At 34.3% G+C, this 18,730-nt stretch overlaps 1 protein-coding gene across 1 annotated transcript in view; it reads left to right on the forward strand.

Annotated features, from left to right (window-relative positions):
* LOC129274313 (integrin alpha-9-like) overlaps positions 1-17,647 on the forward strand; it is a 39,799-nt gene extending 22,152 nt beyond the window's left edge. The window contains exons 8-24 of the mRNA XM_064108270.1: positions 1,192-1,329; positions 1,882-2,085; positions 2,863-2,990; positions 3,471-3,628; positions 4,311-4,474; positions 4,874-5,017; positions 5,497-5,576; positions 5,755-5,899; positions 6,658-6,756; positions 7,562-7,731; positions 8,373-8,547; positions 9,259-9,366; positions 9,997-10,155; positions 10,533-10,646; positions 11,304-11,408; positions 12,308-12,430; positions 13,137-17,647. Coding sequence (XP_063964340.1) covers positions 1,192-1,329; positions 1,882-2,085; positions 2,863-2,990; positions 3,471-3,628; positions 4,311-4,474; positions 4,874-5,017; positions 5,497-5,576; positions 5,755-5,899; positions 6,658-6,756; positions 7,562-7,731; positions 8,373-8,547; positions 9,259-9,366; positions 9,997-10,155; positions 10,533-10,646; positions 11,304-11,408; positions 12,308-12,430; positions 13,137-13,271 — 2,349 coding nt within the window. The 3' untranslated portion in view covers positions 13,272-17,647. The remainder of the gene's footprint in view (positions 1-1,191; positions 1,330-1,881; positions 2,086-2,862; positions 2,991-3,470; positions 3,629-4,310; positions 4,475-4,873; positions 5,018-5,496; positions 5,577-5,754; positions 5,900-6,657; positions 6,757-7,561; positions 7,732-8,372; positions 8,548-9,258; positions 9,367-9,996; positions 10,156-10,532; positions 10,647-11,303; positions 11,409-12,307; positions 12,431-13,136) is intronic.
* Positions 17,648-18,730: the final 1,083 nt, after the last annotated feature.

Here is an 18,730-nt window from a genome sequence, read left to right on the forward strand (position 1 = left end):
TGGGCATGTCAACATGAAACAGTGAAGAAGGGTAAAAAGAACAAATGACTATCCCCCCCCCAAAAAAAAAACCATTCTATTAGGTATTAGAAAAGGAAATTCTTGACAAACTATCACAAAAGCATGCAGAATATAAAAATTAAAGGAGAATGAAACCTTTGGAACAAGATATCTTGTGTGAAAACAGAAAATTCAAAGAAACAGATCAACGAAAGTTTGAGAAAAATCAGACAAATAATGAGAAAGTTATGAGCATTTGAATATAGCGATCACTAATGCTATGGAGATCCTCAGATTGGCAATGCGACAAATATGTGTGATGTCACTTATGAACAACTCTCCCTATTACTTTAGTATATATTTCACTTAAACTGCCTCTTTCATCACATCTATCAGTAGATAATGTATTCTTTTTATAGGAGGCATGTAATACAGATTTTTAAAGAATACATCATGGAGTTTGTGTCACCATAAGAAAAAGCAAAAAGAGACATTTGGGGGGTAATTTATAGTCCATCAAAGGGAAAGTTGTTCACATGTGACATCACTCATTCTGGTCGCATTGCCAATGGGAGGATCTCCATAGCATTATTGATTGCAATATTCAAATGCTCATAACTTTCTCATTATTTGTCCAGAATTTTCTCAAACTTGTTTGTTCTTATTCTTTGATTTTTATGTTTCGACAGAAGCCTACTTGTTCCAAAGGTTTCATTCCCCTTTATATATTTTAAAGAAATTTACCGATCCTTATAAGAGGTGATTTAACAAAACATTTAAACGAGACTAGACATTTTAAAGGGAACATACATATAATTAACTATTCAATTGATTTTTTAGGGGCAACCAGTATACATTTCATATATACCATGGCACAAGGTTCTCTGAGATTTTTTCTGTTTGTTTTAATGAGGCATTAATTCAATGCCGTCATCATAAAAAGCTATTTCGAAATCTTATTGATTGGTTTCCATAAAAATTTATTTCTTATTCTTTTTTCATGTCCTTTTCCTCCTCTTTCATATTCCTTCTCTGCCTCCATCTTTCTAGCTTCTTCTCAATCATCTTCACCTCCCCCTCTTATGCTTCTTCTTCATCTTCTTTGTTACCCCTCTTTTGTCAATAACTTTCATCTTATATTTTTCTGTTAATTCTATTATGTTTTAGTAATCGTTATTCATTATTCTTCAGATGAACACCTATTTTGGAGCTGCAGTATTAGGAATGGATATAAATCATGATGGACTGACTGACCTTCTGGTTGGGGCACCACAGTTTTCACAGGATCAAGATGAAGGTCGAGTCTACATCTTTGTCAATGATGGAAATGTAAGAGAGTTACCATGGTAACAGTAAAATAAATATTTAGGATAAATTGGATTGTGTATTTACTGAACAGTCTAGGGCGTGATGATGACTACAAACTTCTGATTATAATCTTTAAGAAATCCTGAAGATTGTGACAAAGATGGTTATAATAGTGATGATGGTGATGATGGTGATGGTGGTGTTGATATCGATGGTAACAGTGATGCTGTTGATGGCAATGATGTTGTTGATGATAATGATGTTGTTGATGATAATGATGGTGATGATGATGGTGATGATGGTGATGGTACTGAAGATCATGATTGTGTTGAGTGTAACAATTTTAATGGGTATTATTTAATTAAGTTGATAGAAATGTGTACAACACATCAATATATGCTATTATATGTTAAGGTCAACAAGAATCCCTTATGATGTTGCTGAATTGATTCATTTAAATAGGTATCAGTTTGGAGATGAGCACATTGGTTGTCAAATGAAGTTTAAACAACCCTGTCGTGCTCTATAAACTAACAAGTTGCATTTTGCCTCTCATTCTGTTCATATTCAAAGGCCATTATGAGGAAAATGGATGTCAAATTAATGGGCAGTAACTCTATAGGGGCTCGCTTTGGATCAGTCATCGAATCAGTTGGAGATCTTAATGCAGATGGATATGAGGATGTGGCCATCGGCGCACCCTATGAAGACAACAGCAGAGGTGCCGTCTACATCTATCTTGGTGGAGAGAACCACCTCAGAAAACCATACAGCCAGGTAAGTGTGTTCACAGTATGGGTCCCGTCACACAAAGGTTAGCAATTGATCGTACGCTTCATTGTACATTGTGGTCAATGTAGTCATTCATAAAGATATTCTTCTACAATGATTGCTAAGCTTTGTGTTAAGGGCCCCTTATGTTTAATTTTTGAATCATTTTATTGGTGGCAGCGGTGGGATGAACACAAATAAAGTAAAAAGTCTTCTAGTGAGATCCATCTGGGCCCCATCTTACAAAGAGTTCCGATTGATCTGATCTGGTCATCTTGAACTATATGGAAATCCAACAATGTCATAATTTTTCTCCAGGAAATTTACCATGATGTCCCTTGTGAACAAAGACAAGGACACACTGAATTTTCAAGACATTGATGGCTGCATAAGTGTATACATCTTATCTAGAAAACGTCTTAAACAAGCATGCATTTTACATGTTTACTTTGCTAGCTTTCCATAGTTGAGGTTGATCGGATCAATCGCAACTCGAAAGACGGGTCCCAGTTGTGATCATTCTCACCTTATTTGCATCTTTCAAAGTGGCTTTCCCACGTTTCCAATAGTCTTGTCTATGCTTAAATGAGAAGATTTAAAGTCTCTGTGTGGGATTTCTGCTGAAAGACATATCTCAGACTTCCAAGATGCCGAAAGATCACTCACAACTCGTTTCATCAATATCAGGAATATGTGGAAAATAGAAGTGTGTTGCAATGTATGTTATCTGTAGTAACAGGATTTATATATCACCTACTCTCTCACTTGATTTAACATTTTCAGAGGTTGGTTGCAGCGACCAACATGGTATCCTTTGGTAGTTCCATCTCAGGTGGAATGGACATGGATAATAATGGCTACCCAGACATCGCTGTTGGTGCTTATGAGAACGATACTGCAGCCCTCTTCCTGTGAGTCTGAACTTTTCATGTTTTATGTATTTCTGCTATGGAAATATATGCATTTTTGTAAGGAAGGTAGAAGCTACTTAACCAGTGAAAAGACACACAAGGGCTTGAGACAATCACCTCCAAAATGTCTTCACTTCTAAGTTGTCAAAAATTCCATGAATGCCATTAGATTGCTAGTGAAACTTGTGAAAAATTGAAAAAAAAACCTATACTGAAGTATTTCATATATTTTCTGCTACTAATCATTACCAAGATATTAATTTCAATTATTTTTTATGTGAGTGGCTGTTATTAACTTTGACTTAAAATTTTAAATATGTTGGTTGTAAAAAAAATATGATGATTGTAAAAAATAATTAGTTAAATTTTCTTCACTGTTCAAGGATCAAGATAAACCTACGTAAAGGGGACTTTCAGCAGTTGTCTTTCTATACAGGTCTCACTGTAACAGATTCCATTGTTGTACTTTTACGCATACAGGAGTAAACCTGTTATTGAGATGGAAGCATTCCTTACACTGACACCAACACTGATCAACACAAACTATGCAGAATGTATGCTGTATGGAAGGCCTACTACATGTCTTCATCTCACAGCCTGTGTCAGATACACCGGGGCATCGGTCCCGTACAGGATAGGTAAATATTATGCAGGGGTGGTTTCATGAAATTGGTTCAGAAAGTCACATCTCTTGTCAGATACACTGGAGCATCGGTCCATTACAGGGTATTAAAATATACTAGGGGATTGTTTCATGAAAGGGTTTCAGTATGTCACAGCCTCTGTCAGATATATCAGAGCAGCGGTCCCGTAGAGGATGAAGTAGGTTTATGAAGTTATGCATAACTTACAATTGACTGGAACATGGAAGTCAATTAGGTTTCTCAAGCAATTTTAGTCACATTAGCTTTATAATAACATGTGGCCTACTGGAACTAAGTACATGTAGTCCCTGTACTAATCCCTTTGGAATTACAGGAAACAGTAGTCAACAGATTGAGTTGAAATATGCAGATATCGATCTACATTCTTAATCCATGCAGGCATTCGAGTACAGAGTATGCTATGAGCTACAATTAATTGTCTTCATCTCTGCCTTTGTGTTTTCTCTCTCCCTCTTACACTTCCATCTCTCTTGCCTTTCTTTTTCTCTCTCCCTCTCTCTAATTATATCCCCATCTCTCTCTCCTTTTTTTCTCCACTCTGCCCCTCCTTCTCTCACATGCCCTCTCCCTCCCCTTCCCCTCTTCCTCCCTCTCCTTTTCTCTCTCTCCTCCATCTCCCCCTCACCCTCTCCCTCCATCCCTGATAATTTCCTAGGTATTGACCGTATGCTGGAGGTGGACTATTACAAGGTTGCTACTGGATTCCCACCCAGGGTCGTCTTCTTTGAGAATGGGGAGTCCATGGGCTCAACCACCGTCCAGAATATTCAGCTCGTCAAAAACCAGCAGACCTGTCATGATATTGTAGCCTATTTCAAGGTAAATTAAAGGATTCGGTCCTGCAAACCACAAATCTGTCTTCGGGTTCATTCAAGGGATTTTCTTATTCCAGAATCACTAATCAAACCCAAGTACAAACATGGGGAGTATGTCATCATTATGTATTGTCCGTCAAGTTGTCAGATCATACAAATTTCCTTGCCTTTGATTGGCTGAAAAGCACTGTCACTTTGATAACTGTCTGTTAAAAAAGGATTGGTCTGATGAATCCGACAAGTCCTTTAATAAAAAAGTGAATCCCTGATTAGTGCAGACTAGCATCAAGTGATTGTTTTTAATTGATTCTTTCTCATATCTTTATTAATGTAATTAAAGGACCAAATCTTAAAATCATATTTACTTATGATCCCAATGCAATTTCTTTTCTCATATCCACAGAGAGACATGAAAGATTTCCTGAGTCCGGTTCCATTCCGTCTCTCCCACGAGCTACGACTTTCTGGGAATGCTCCTTATATAACATTATGTAACAGGCTTTGTCCTACAATCAGCCCCTATTCTGATAACAATATAGTTCAAGAGGTGAGTTTTTATACGTGTTGACCATAATTTTTAATCATTTGTAGCATATATCTTGCAAGTACTCACAGTATGTGTGGACATGCCACAGGCAATTTGGTTTATGTTCGAATTGTTATTATCCTTCAAAACCATTTTCGCCATCATTATCACCATCACCACCTTCATCAACATCCTAATCATCATCATTCTCACCAACATAACAATCAACCATTGTCAACATCTTCATAGACGTCATCACCATTATCATCATCACCATCATCATCAACATCATTATCACCATTATCATCATCATTATCATTATCACCTTCATCAGCAGCATTGTCATCATCATCATAATCTCATCATTATCATCATCACAATCACTGTAAATCATTATCATTGGGGTGGGGGATTTTTCCTTAGATATATTGTAAATGACAGCACAAGTTCACACAAACAATATCTTAATCTTCTTTCTCCTTTACTATTTGTCTCCAAAGGCAACCTTTATGTCCAACTGTGGCAACGATTCCATTTGCATAACAGACCTACAACTCAGTGCTAACACAATCATCCCCAGGTGAGTACAGCATATCAATCCGTCAAATTCAATCAAAATTTGCTGCGTGATGTATGAACAGAAATGTTTATAGCTGGTGTATAATTGGAAGAAATGAAAATAGTATTTCCTTTTTTAAATGGGAGTCGGTTATTTAATGGCATTAATCAGGAAGGATTTTGTATAATTTGATTGACAGGGGCACCAAGTACCTCCCTCTAGGCTCAGCAGATAATATCTATGTGATGGTAGACCTGATGAATCAAGGAGAGGAAGCTCACCAGGCCCAGGTTCTCATTGAATATCCCGTCGGTATCACCTTTGTCAGGGTCGAGAGTAACAGGGTAAGAATCGTTACTTTCTTTTATCTTTTTAAACTTTTATTGATCATATAATTTGTATGTACATATAGGCAACGGTAATCCTAGGATCAAGTGGATAAAGATAAACCAGATCATGAATTAAATGGGAACAAGCATCATACTTTATTTAAATCATAAAACTGAAAGCTTCTTTATATCTTCTAAATTCAGAGCAGAAAATGGAAGAACTTGTCAATAGTATATAAATATATATATATATATATATATATATATATATATATACATGTATGTGTGAGTAATTTTCCTTCACAATAGGAGCTTTATTGATTATGAAATTACTGATTACTACAAATGGCAGGATTTGTACTTGCTTTATTATACAAATATTTAAAGGGGAATCCAACCCAAATAAAAACTTGTTTTTGTAAGGAAAAGAAAAATCAGACAAGTTGATAGGTGAAAGTTTGAACAATATTGGACAAACAACAAGAAAGTTATGAATTTTTAAAAGTTGTAAATATTGGTAATCACTATACCCATGGAGACCTCAAATTGGCCGCATATGTGATGTCATAGTGATGTAAGGCAAGGACTACTCTTCCATGTACTCCAATACATATTATGGCTAAAATGTAATTTTTCACAAAAGTTTCATTTCAAATTATTTTTTTTTTCCATGAGAACATAAAACAATATAATACCTGGGTTATATTTAGATTACTGCCCCAGGAGAATGGGTACTTTAAATCTCAAATATGATTTTTTTTTTTGCTTTGCAGCAACAAGAAACAATTGTTCTTTGCTCACCGTTGACAACCAGCAATGAAACCGCATCTGTTCTGTGTGATGTTGACAACCCTATGAAAGCAAATTCTAGAGTAAGTGATTGATCAAAATAATTTCTTGTTTTATTTCAAGTTTCAGATGAATGTATATTGATAATATCATTGGTAGATGGCACAGCACACAGCACTGGTCTGTTAAATTAGAATATAAATATTTTTTGTGAGGTATGAGACTGTTGGAATTGTGATTAACTGAATTTACTATCTGAGATACTTTCCCTCAATCAACCACCCTAATTAAATATAATTTACATAAGGATGGGGCAATGAAATCGCTCCCCTGTCTTATATGATGCCAGGTATATACACTGATATCCCACCAACCAACATCTCTCACCAGGACGAGTTTGAATTCATTCCCCTTCAGAATTCTGTAACTGATCAATTTTGGGGGGTTGTGCAATAAAAAGTACCTTCTTTTATTTGTTTTTGTGCATCAAAAGTAAGTAGGTCTTGAACACCCCTAAACTGCTAAGATACCCATCAGAAAGATGGCATCATGACATTGTTTCTTGAAGGAAATAGTTATTTCCAATAGTGATTTCCAATGACTAATTTGGTTTGAGCCATAAGATTTGAGGATTTGCAGTAGCTTATAACATTAGTAAGTGCAAACCACTGAATAGTTGATTCATGAAATGCTCTCCATATTTTAAGAAGGCTCAAACATATTTTGGTGGCAGCGGTGGGATGAATCCTTTGAAAAACAGAAAGTAATATCCAATAATTAAGAATTGATATACATTTACTATTATTCATGCTATCAGGCATATTTCTCCATACCTTTCTCATCTTCATTTGACTTAACTTTTGTTTTATCTCTTTTGTGTCCTCACAGAGTAGCTTTAGAGTGAAGTTGTCAGTACCAACCGCTCATGCCAACAGCCGAAGCATCGATATTGTAGTATCAGCATCGACCTCTAGCACAGAATACAATCACACTCTATATAACAACATACAGAGGATCAGGGTTCCCATCAGGATAGAAGCAGATATCACTATATCAGGGTATGTAACTTCCCTGTCATGACTTTACAAACTAAAGAGTTTGATTAAATCAATAAAAACTATAGTCAATGATAGGCCTCAAAATACAATTTCTTTCCTGTTTTGGGGGCAAATCATCACTATTTTTCAATTAGAAAGATTGGGAGGTCTGCAAAAATGTTGTATTTTTTTAATGCAGATTATAAAATGCCATAATATGCTATCGAGGGATGAAGTAGCTTTCTTACATCCACTCAATAAGTTTGTAAGAAACATGTGCAAAAGCCTCTTTATAAGATAAATAAGCTAAAGCATCACTGGGAAAGTCAATTTGGATGAAGCTACTTCCTCAGTTTTTAGCCAGTGCTCATGAAAGTTCGCAAAAATGTTCATCTTGGGGTAAAGACATGCAAGATCATTTTCTAAGTGTGTTGGAAACTGCATTACGCTGGTAATGGCATTGGGTGGGGTTATTAATCACCTTCATTGATATTTCTAGGCCACATTATTATCCATTTACCAAAGATGCAGACAGATGTTAAACTATGTCAGAGCTTTTTGCATCTATGATGATATGATAGCATTTAATATCATTTTATGACTTTCTTTTGAATCATAACTTGTGAAATGGATTTTTATTCCAAATTTCCATAATTCTGCAGGGTAACAAGACCTAACAGTGTGCTGTATGGCCTGCCGGAATCAAGCAAGACAAACAGTCAAGATTCCGCCAACAATGAGTCCCAGATGGATGATACCTTGCCCCTTATACCATCAGAGGTTAATGAAGTTAATCTGGACAAACACATTGGACCTGCGTTCAAACACATCTATGATGTGAGTTTATAGTGCCGGGCAGGGAAATGTGGAAAATTTTCTGCACAGAGCTTCTTCCCTATGTTTTGTATGCCAAATTGTCATTATTTTTCATTTTAAATGCAAATACAAGAAATCAAACTCATGTGTGATCTATTTGCAGATATAAATGTAAGAAAAGTAAGAACTTCTCTCCAAGGGATATTTTGCTATTTTTGTCATTCCAAATTACCATTACCAAATTTAAATTTACAAAATAACAAATAGAAATATGAACATTCAGACACTTCTGTGATGGAAGTAGTTCTTAATAGGAGGGGGGAAAAAATCAGATTATCTGTACCTCAGCGTTTTTGCTTACTTCTTGTCATTTTAGAAATACTATTTTGTGATCCATTAAACCTACTGCAATTTATAGATGTATCTAGAGCTCCAGTTCATTTCTTTCACAGGTTGTAGTGGGCACATTGTCCATTTGTTTACTGTTTTTATTTTTGTAGGTTTTGCATAAGTTAGGTTAATTTAATAATCTGTATTATATATGGAGAATCAGTCAAAGTGTTTGTAAGCCAAGTCAACTTCACTCTTAAATGAACAATTCCCAAGAGTCAATAGCATTAGAGTCAAATGAGATATGTCTTGTGATTGCCTTTGACTTGTGATTTTTAATCAACTTATTCAAAAAATTGTTATATTTCCATGTTCTTTCAACTTTTATGATCTCTCCTTCAGGCTCGGAATCTTGGCCCCAGCAACCTTCCCTTCATGGCCTCAGTCAACATCACAATACCATGGAAGACGAAAAATGGAGATATGCTCATATATTTCTCAAAAATTGATGTAAGTTTATTGCCAAGAAATATATTTGTCGCCTTGCTTTTTCATTGCGATGAAAGACAAATATCTTGCTATGAGGAAATGCTATATTTTAAAGACTTGCTCCCAAGCAGACTAAAGTATTTTAATTATTATTGTTGTTGTTGTCTTGTTCTTCATTACAACCGTCTTCCTTGTGTTTTTTTTCTTTCTTTCTCTTCTCCATAATTATCTTATTTCATTATCATTTTCCTTTCCATCCTCTATATTCTTCCTTCCTTCCCCTTCTCCACCTTATCCTATATTTGTATGTCATATTCATATTCTATCTCTCATTTTTTTTCTTCTTCTCCTCCTTCTCCTCTTCCTTTTTCTTCTCCTTCCTCTTTCTCTTCTTCTCCTTCCCCCCTTCCTCCTCCTCTTCTTCCTCTCAATGGATAATTTCTGTACTGCAAATTGTGAGGCCTAATGCAAAGACATTTCAGAAGGGGATAACTCGTTTAAGATTTGAAATATCAATTTTTTAAAATAAGTGATATGTGCAATGAATCTTCTAAAGCGAATAAAAATTGCGGGACATGAATAACTTTCTAGTCTACCTGCTCATGTCATAATTGCTCCACCTGACTATATCATTTTTTACTCTATCTTCAGTTTAAAGGGACAGGTGTATGCGAGACCCAAGCAATCCTTGCTGAGCAAAGCAGACTCCTACAAAAAATGCTAGCCAAGAGAAATAGAACAAACCCACACGAAGAATCACATCAAAGTCTAGCATCAACACTCTTTGGAACAAATAAAAACCGACGGTTGGTAAGTCAAACTGCGATGAATTAATTGATTTGCAAAGCTGTTAACACTTTTTATTCAGGATGTTTCTTTCAACGCATCTGTATGATGAGGTAGCTGACCATTAACTTATCATTAACAAATAAATAAAAATGCATGGAATCCAGTATGGAAGTAGTGGCAATAGTTAAACGGAGGAGGAAGAGTGCCAGTAGACTTTATCGCATGTCATCTGGGCTTTCCATATAATGATCAACCTTTTTGTATATCTGAACCCCGTTTTTCTCCAGTATTAGTTTATTACATGGACAGATAAAGCCATGATAATTTCAGAGCATTTAACCAGGACTAGGTGTAAACTCAATAATTATGGATATTTCATTCTTTTCTCTTCATTCCAGAATTGTATGAATAGCCAATGTGCAGTGATTGATTGTCTTGTAGATAATTTAGAATCCGGAGATGGAGCAGTCATTCAGCTTGATATGAGAATATTTGAAGACACATTTTTAAAGGTAAGCAAACATTATCTAACTTACGGGGTAATTTGCAAGTATGGCCTTGAATATGCATGTATGTCCTAATTTTGTCAGTTTCTTTGTCCATTTTCTGTTTATTTGGCCATCAAAATAAAAATTTGTCATTCAGTTCAATGCTTGACTCATTCAGTTTATCCCAAACCGATGCAGATATCTGTTCGGGTTTGATCAGGACAAATAGAAGTTAATGTCATGACTTGTGTCTGCGTTGTACACAGTAACCATATTTCCATCTGTTATTCAGGTGACATATAATTGAGATAATATGCTATTGTAATTTGGGAGATTATCATATCATTAAAAAGTACTTGTACATAAATAAGCCCATACCTTGTGTGTGGGCAAGCCAGGATCTGATAAGGGGTATTAATATATCTATAAATCATTTAGAAACGTTTTTTGATACATTAAGTACTGTATAAAAGCAGAATATTATTATTGCATGTAATTAAATTACTCCATCCCCCCTTCTTTGCTTTTAATTTATTATAGAATGTATGATGTAGTATTAATTAAGCTGGAGCTCTTTGTTGAAACACTTTGCATCTGTTTCTGAAGACATTCTTCAGGGTTAGCATCATGCTCTTTGCTTTCAATCTTGTTCATATTTATTTCGATGTTTTTATTACACAGGGAGATTTTGGTAAAATAGAACTTCATGCCGAAGCTGTTATAGGTGTGGATGATCCACTGAAAAGACATATACAACCGCAGTCTGGCAGGCCCGACAGTGTTATGGTAAGTTTTTCCAACCCCTCACATCATCCTGAAAAGAAAACATATAGGGAAACCTGCAAAAGTGACTGTTCTTGTAGTTCCCTGAACTTCCTTCCCAAAATATCTGAATTTGAACAAAATACTCTGAAATATGATAACGCAGCATGTCTATGGGATGCACTGGTTCATATCCTGGCAGTTGAATAAGAATGTTCTGAGCTTCAATGACATCTTTATCTAGATGTAGCTCCTGGCTTGAAACGTTTCAACACTCTCGGTATAATATTATAGTGTTTATGATTTGAAGTACTCGTCGTTTCAGGGGCATGATTTCAAATCCCACCGCTGCCACCATAACTGTGAAGGGAAGTAAAACAGCAAATTATTCTGAGAAGGGTTTATGTTTCTAGTTTGAAGTACCAATGAGATTCAAATCGCAGTGCAGTGGTGCCACCATTCTATTAAGCAAACTGGTAACACCAGCAAGTTTAATGCTATTGAAGACAAAGACAGTATTAAAGAGAGGACTTGGACAAACATCAACAATGTATCAATAGCCACTAGTCATAACACTGACAATGACAGAGATTAACTCCTCACCACTGGAACTGCATGCCTTCCATGTGTCTTCATGAAATAAAAAATCAGGAGCACTTTGTAGAATCATTCTATCAGTAACCGATATGTTATGTTAATGCTAGGTAAGGCATGCAATTTACAACTTTCAGCACTTATACCATACAAATACCAATACTGAACTTGAAATCACCCACTGTATATCATCTTAATGCTTCTGTGTTGCCTAGTTTTGATCCTAGAGATTAAATTGTAATATTCACAAATTGGGCAATGAATAGTCCTTACATACAATTATCATTATCAATTTTCTTTTTTTCCTTTTCTTTTTTCTGCTCCTGTAGGTAAAAACAGTAATATTCACCGAGTCTTCCGTGAGGAATAGACCAGTGCCTAAGTGGGTTATAGCCGTGAGCATAGCAGCTGGAATTGTGTGTCTCATAGCAGTTATTCTTGTTATGTGGAAAGTAAGTGAGGATTTTCTCATCCATCAGCTTATTTCATACACTAAAATTTAAGCCCACCTTACACTTTGCGATTGACCACAACTGGATTTTGGTAGAAAATCCAATGAAAGCCAAGTTTTACTGGGGTTGATTTTAGAGGGTTTTATCTTTACACTATATTATGTTTTAGGAGCATGAAGCTCATATTTCTCAAGTTAATCACTTCAAGCTATTTTTTTTATGCTTGGATAGTTTTTTCTTCAAAATATCTGACCATACAAGTTATCAAGCTCTGAAGTTTGCTCTTGAACATTAAAAAGATAACATTTTTATTTGGTCAATACCATTATATTACACTGCAAATGCTTAATTTTTTCATGTAAATGTGGTAAAACAGTCCCTCTTTTCAAATCGTTTGAACTTTCATGCAGTTAGAATACAAAGAACGCTATACTAGTATATCTTTTAAGTTGAATGGATCTGAGTTCCATAAGAAAAAAGTGGAATGTTATCACAGTATGAAAGAGTAATGATAGCAGCTTTTGTTTAATATTTATCTGTAACATGTTGGTGTTTGTTTATATGAATTTAAAAGAAACATGCCATTGTCTCTGAGATTATATTTTGTTAAAATATGAATTTCAAATAAAACTCATGTTTGGAAAAAAAAATTGTGTAATGCTAATCGTTACTGTAAAATGAATGTCGCCCCGTTTTATATTTGCAGTGTGGTTTCTTCCGGAGGAGGATGAAGGAGGAGATGGAGAGATTGATTCAAGAAAAAGAAGAGCAAGAATCACTCAATCCTGAGGGTATCCTCAACGAAGCAGATTATGAAGACGATAATTTCAGATCATACTAGGTTATTTATAAAAATCAGTAATTTTTGGAAATTCCTGTGAGAGACTTTTATGTTTTTTTCAGGGCATAAAATTGACTAAAACTTTTTTCCTGATAAAATTATTTAAAAAGAGTTTATTAAAGGATTTTTTTTTAATAAATCTTCATAACTTCAATTAAGGTATTGACAAGGCCAGCCTTTATATTTTGAGATACAGTGATAATTCAATAGGTTGATATCTTTTGAACTATAAAAATCACCATTTTATGTCATTTTAAAGAGGGACTGTAATACTTGCCCAGACTTATGGTCATATTTAGAAATTTTAGCACAATTTTGCTAAATTTTCATCAAAAGAAGGTATTTAAGCTGTCACCTGAATTTTAGCTGCATTGTTCAAAGGAAACTACTCCATTTTAGCTGTGGCTTTGATGTGGTTGCTCGAAAAGACTCTTATTAATCTTTCTGAAGTAGTTCTACAATGAACTGAATTTAGCGATTAGATTCAGTACAAGTGTGTTTGTGCTTGCGCAGGTATGTTCATAAAAGATTGATTGCAAAATTCAGTAGTAAAAAGTTCAGTAATCAGTCATGTAGCAATGTCGGAGTCAAAATAGTGACATTTCAGATATTAATGTGGCTGAAATTCAGGTGATACACTTTTGACTAAAATAAGGTAATGATTTGTTTGATATTTAATACTGAAAAATTGACATTTCATCTGGATACAATAATTGTCAATAGTATGAAGGTATCCTTTGAATTAAAATATTTATCATATTCTGTCAGGAATATTGTAATTTCAGAATTTGTTTGATCAAGGTTTCTTTGTATGACATCTTAACTATATGGATGTAAAAATAAAAAGAACCTAATATATGCATTCCATGAATTGTATTAATGTTAAAGTCTGTATTTTAAAAAATACTCCATCATTATACAGGGCTAATTTGAAATTTTTATTTTTAAAATATGTGTTGTTTTTTTCTTTCATGTTTCTTAACAGTTGACAATCATTTACATTGCAGGAAAAAAAAATTAATCAACCAATTATATTCCTTAAGTTGATTTAGAATAAACTTGTAAACTTTCTCTTTTTTAATTTAGCAATTTTCTTGTACAGAACACTCAAACAGTATTTTGTTTTATACGTCATCAAAACAGCATTTTGGGCAAGGGGCATAATGAGTGTGTTATGCCTTGGTTTTGCTTTGTTGTATCAATATTGTGAGATTTATCATTTGCTTGGAGCTATTGAAGGTGCACATTTTTATTTTTCAAAAACAAATCAAAATCCTTTTGCTCCAATTAGATGATATGACATGTCATTCCATTTATTAATTTAAAATATGCAGTTAAAACTTTCCTTGCCCTTTTACTGGACATATATATATTTTGTCTCATTATAAAATCTAGTAATTAATTACCAGGAGCAGCACTCTCTACTATTGAACACAATAGTATTTCTATTTAGAAGAACATGAGAGGTTATATTTAATCATATTTCACAGGGTCGTTACCATTTGAGTGTCATTGAGCTTGCCAGTTTGTACAGATCCATGCATATGCTAAGAAGTTATTTTTATGAAGTATTTATATAGTGGATTAAACAAAAATGACCATTAACCACTTTTGTCTGATGTATTTATGGGGAAATAATTTGGTCATTTTTTATATTATTATTTTTGTATACATGGCCCCCTGTAAGACATTAGCCTGATTACTCATGATAAAGTTATTCATAATTTACCTGTGGTTTTACACACAACTAATAATCCTTTCTTGTCTTAAATGAGATTTTTAAAATGTTTCTGTCTTTATAAAATGGGATGAGCTTTCTAGCATTCTCAAATAAAAATCTTTGCATTCAACTGTCTGTTAACAATAAAGGATCAGATTTCAAATCATTAAAAATCCAATCTAGCACGAAAATGGGTCACCTGTTGTAGTAAAATTGTTTGTAACTTAAGAAAAGATTGATGCAGAAAGAGTTTTTATAAATAGCACATTTCCAATAAGTAAACACATCTTCATTTTTACCCATACCATTAGAATCATGTATTTGTGAATTGCTCATTTCATTTTCTTTTAAGTTAATTTCAATACAACAATGTTTGTAACCTTTTCTTCATGTTCATGACTTTTCATTGGTGACAAGCACAAGGAATGCTTCACCAGTTGGCAAATGTAGACACTCAAATGAATTGTTTTGTATGATAAAAGAAAGCTCTTTATTTTTATACCTTTCATAACATTTCTAGTATTATGGTTAAAATTGTTGACTCTCAATAGTGGTTTCATTCAATCTGTCATTAATGGACATTATTTGTTGTATCTTTAAATCTTTGTAACTTATCTTAGAGTAATGCTATAGATAATGTGTATTGAATGTTTATAATGAAATATGTATAGGCATTCTGAAAATTAACTATGTATATCAAATCTTTGTACATTGCGAAAGTATGATATTTATGAAATCAAAGACTGAATAATATGATGTAGCAACTAACTCATCACGGTTCACCCACAAGACTGAATATACATCGTGGTTGCAACTTAAAAGTGTCAAAATTGATATATTAATCAGTGTACATTCTAAGGCAGCTTTAATTTGTACATTTGACATTATATTCATGGTGCTATCTAAATAAATATGGGTATCTTCAAATACTTTGATTACCATGAAGCAGCGTTGCCAACTTGTGGAATATGAAATAAGTAATCACAAGGCTCAAAGTCAGGAATCTGGGTTAATTTCCATACCAATAACAGAAAATATGTACTAGCTATTTTGAATAATATGCATGCACTTGAAGTTCTATAAATTTATCAATAATGATCTACTAATTCAGGGTCCATGCTGATTTTATGATGGCAAAGACTCATTTTCTATTAAAACAGAAAATACATTTCTTTGATTATTCTAGAAGTATAATCTAGAAGGCAGTTATGAATGGAATAATATTATGTTATTATAATGCATACATTTTAGACAAATGTTGAAAAGGATGACAAAAAAGTTCCTTTTCCCTAATGTAGGGGGCAATGATTGTTAATGACAATATTTACATGTATCCATCAGGCATGGAATTTTGGAGGAAAAAAAGTAAATGTGAACATAAAATCAGTTATACATTTTGTAAATGTATTATTGATAAATTTGAAAAGAGGGGCATATTTTGAGGGAGTGTATTTCAAAGGGGGCATTTGCCCCCTCCTAGTGTAAAAGTAAAATGTAGAAATGAGAATCTATAGATGGTAATGTCAATGAAACATTGCATCCCCCCCGAACCATTGTATAACTTGATTTTCCAATCCCTTATGCAGTGCACTAGTGTCTATGAAGAAAGACATCACTTTGTGTTGCATATACAATGTATGCCCAATGTTGAATTGATGTGCAATTGTACAGGCTCTGAAATGTATAGGCAAATTTTCTTTACTTTGCCAGGTACATGTACTTCTAAATGAAGAAAATAAATAGACGAATAAGTGAATGAATGCATAAATTAATGATATCCACCTTGTTAGGTGCTCCTGTAATACCTCGGCTAAGCTGAATTAATTAAATATCTTGATTAACAATTGAATTGAATGATTAATTGGTTGATAATAAATATATAATTAAGAAGATTTGAATGTTAGTTGATGCAGAAGTACACATTGAAATTCTGTTGTCATTTATTGGAGTGATTGATGCAAGGGTGAAGACCAATTCCTTGTTTGTATGGTTCGAAAAAATGGTTAGCAACATTTTTCATATTGTTCAGACACAGACAAAACAACCAGCATATGCTTCAACCGCCTCCAAATGTCCAAAGTTTGTGCGAACTTATGACATCATAATGATTTCATTTTTACATTACAAGACATTTTGGATTGGAGTTTCATCATTTTGTTCCTAGAATCTATATTTTAACTTTTTAGTAGAATTTGATACTCCCCATTTTAGTGTGACCTAGTTTGCACAAAAGAAATGTTTCTTGCCTCTGCAATTTATTGTTTATGACTTGTATATTACCTTGCATTGGCTTTGTACACAAAAATATTACTTAGATGTCTATCCATGTCTGTAAGAGTCTCTCGTTTAAGAGTTCATGAGGCTTGACAATGTGTATTTATAAAGAATATTGCAGAACCTTCGGAGATACCATAGATGTTGTATGTGAGATTGTTATTAGTGGCCCTTTTTTAGAGTTATGTTCCTATGCATTGTACCGCTATGTTTTATGTCGATGAGTGTATAAATATTGATGATGTTGCACAGTTTATGATGTGATAAGGCAATGTGTATAGTAAGAGAAAGTAAATAGATCTCATATTTGTTATCGTTATTGTATAATATGTACATACTTTAGCGATTGTATAACGACCAAATAAATATGTTCTTCTCGTAATCATGGATTTTCATGTATTTCTTTGAGTAAATTGTCAGTGGGAGAGTGATGGTTTGGTCAAGGGTGTGTATCATGTAGAACTTGACCTTTTGGAATCATATAATATAGAATCTAATAACATTGATTGGATTTATAAAGCGGTTTTTCCATAGGATACAAAGTGCTGTGAACAGCATAAAACAAGTCAAGGTGTTTAGTTATACAAGTTTGTTTTATAATGCTTTTTGAAGAGGTCAAGATAAAAGATAATTTGGAGAGTTGGGGGGAGGTTGCTCCAATGACGGGAGGAGGGGGGGGGGCAGGTTGAAAAGAAATGAAGCCTGCCTGTTTTCTGGATTTAGGAATGACATAGGAAGGAGCAGATGTAGAATGAAGAGTGTGTTGATCTTTGTTGCTGAAGTAGTGAAGAAATGTTAGAAGGAAGTGTGGTTGACAGATTTATAAGTTTGGAAAAGTATCGGATAATATATTCTTTCAGAAAGGGGTAGCCAATGAAATTCATTTAGTAGAGGGGTAGCAAGATATGGTCATGAGCATGATCTATACAGAACTGTTTCCATACAGGCCACCGCACACTTTATGACTGGTCCACGATCCAATTTTAGAACAAATCGCAATTTGCTCATTTTCTGAAAATTTGAATGACTAAGAATACTAATATAACAATTTTGGATTAAATGCTAAATGAGTTTGAAATCATAGCCAATCATACAACTGCTATAACGTCATTACGACTAGATATTCAATTTGCTTTTATTCTAATGATGATAGCATAGCCACAGATTTTAATACAATGATTTAGAACATTACACAGTGAGATATTTCATGTCTCAATATTGGCATCAAATTTTATGTCTCATTCCAAATCGAGTCGGATACCAATCGTAAGGTATGCGATGGCCTTTAGTCATAACAATCCTCTGGGTCAGTTGAATGTGAATATGTGATCATTACTTCAATGCACTAGCGTACCTACGGGGGGGGGGGGGGCAGAGGGGGCAGTCTGCCCCCCTGACGAGCCACAACCCATGCAAAGGACGTATCCCTGCCCCCCCCCTGACGAGCTTGAAGACCTTTATTGCC

The sequence above is a fragment of the Lytechinus pictus genome, chromosome 13 (assembly GCF_037042905.1).
Source record: "Lytechinus pictus isolate F3 Inbred chromosome 13, Lp3.0, whole genome shotgun sequence".
Taxonomy (NCBI): domain Eukaryota; kingdom Metazoa; phylum Echinodermata; class Echinoidea; order Temnopleuroida; family Toxopneustidae; genus Lytechinus; species Lytechinus pictus.